General features: G+C 35.7%; 1 protein-coding gene across 1 annotated transcript in view; it reads right to left on the bottom strand.

The window, feature by feature from the left end:
- Positions 1–1452, bottom strand: part of LOC101986452 (zinc finger protein 60) — a 23292-nt gene that overhangs the window by 2597 nt on the left and 19243 nt on the right. The window contains 2 exon segments of the mRNA XM_026778238.1: positions 7–459; positions 961–985. Coding sequence (XP_026634039.1) covers positions 7–459; positions 961–985 — 478 coding nt within the window.

Genomic DNA, 1452 nt, shown 5'->3' with positions numbered 1-1452 from the left:
AGAGGTATACCTGAAGCCTAAAAGCCTTCCCACAGACATTACACTCAAAGGGTTTCTCACCAGTATGAATACTCTGGTGTCGAACAAGAAAATAACCACTAATAAATATCTTCCCACACTGCTGACATTCAAGTGATTTCTCTCCAGTATGAATACTCTGGTGCTGAGTGAGCTGTATCAGAACAGTGAAGGCCTTTCCACATTCCTTACATTAATAGACTTTTTCTCTGTTGTGAGTAAAAGTCTGACAGGTGTAATTAGGCAGTTTTTCCTTGTTACTAATCTTTTGCTCAGCATCTTCTTGATAACTCTGTAGTCCCTTGATTGTACTACAGTTGGGATCATTACTAAAACTGGAACCCTGGATGTCAAAAGATTTTCTTAATTGCTTTGTGCTTTGTTTGGGTAAATTCATATTTTTTGGAGATATATTTTCAGCTTCATAACTTGACTCTAAATCTGAAAGAAAAAAAGAATACTTTATTTTCCTGTAACACATACATGCACACAAACATGCATGCCCGTGCACACGCATACACACACTCACACACACAATCCATTAAAAGAATGGCCAGACTCTAAAATATTTTCTGATAAGCTCAACAGACACTGGGAGAGCAACAATAATGAAAGTTCACATAAGACAATACTCTTTATAGTAGAACAGGTTGGAAATGGGAAGGCATGTTTGCTTAAAGAGATTATAACTAACTATAGTGATATAATTTTATGTGGTTCTTTATATAGAACTGGAAATTCACACCCTTGTGTAAAGGTTTTTTAAGCGATGGAGATGTAACAGCCTGCGCTAACCTAATGACAATGTGTTATTGTCTGCTGGAAAATGAACTGCTCTACCCTGTTCATTAGTGTTCAGATGTGAGTAATAACTTACACAGGTCCCTTATGATGGCTAAAGAAACTTAATATGGAGTCAGACATCCCTTAAGGGCCACTTACCTTTTGCTCTGGAATACCTGGAGTCCTAGTGGCACTCAGGTAAGATAGGAATAAGATAACAGGATAATGATATGTGAACTATTAACACTTTGCTTCTGTAAACCTGCTTGAAGGAATGAAATGGTCTTTTTATTAGTATGTAGAAATATAGTATATATAGTCATATATATAGTAATAAACTCTAGTTTATTACTATTACTACATATAGTATATATGCTATCTAGAAAAAACAACTGAGGGAAGTACAACAATGTTCCTGCCAAGCTGTGGATTCCATAAATAAATAGTTGTAGTGCACACCTTTCTGATGTCTGCTTTAAGACCCCACCTTCCCACTCCTTGCATATAGTATGCTGTTTGGCTCTAAGGCTGCTGTCCTTCTGCTAGCAGTAGAAATAAATTAATTTAGTTTAAATTTGAATTCAATCTATATCTTTAGTCTTTCCCAGTGGATTCAAATGCCATAACAAACCAAATCATGAAGAAAAAAAA

This window comes from Microtus ochrogaster, unplaced genomic scaffold (assembly GCF_000317375.1).
Source record: "Microtus ochrogaster isolate Prairie Vole_2 unplaced genomic scaffold, MicOch1.0 UNK115, whole genome shotgun sequence".
NCBI classification, from domain to species: Eukaryota; Metazoa; Chordata; class Mammalia; order Rodentia; family Cricetidae; genus Microtus; species Microtus ochrogaster.
Note: the sequence above shows the minus strand (reverse complement) of the source record. Positions and strands in the feature narration are given on the sequence as shown.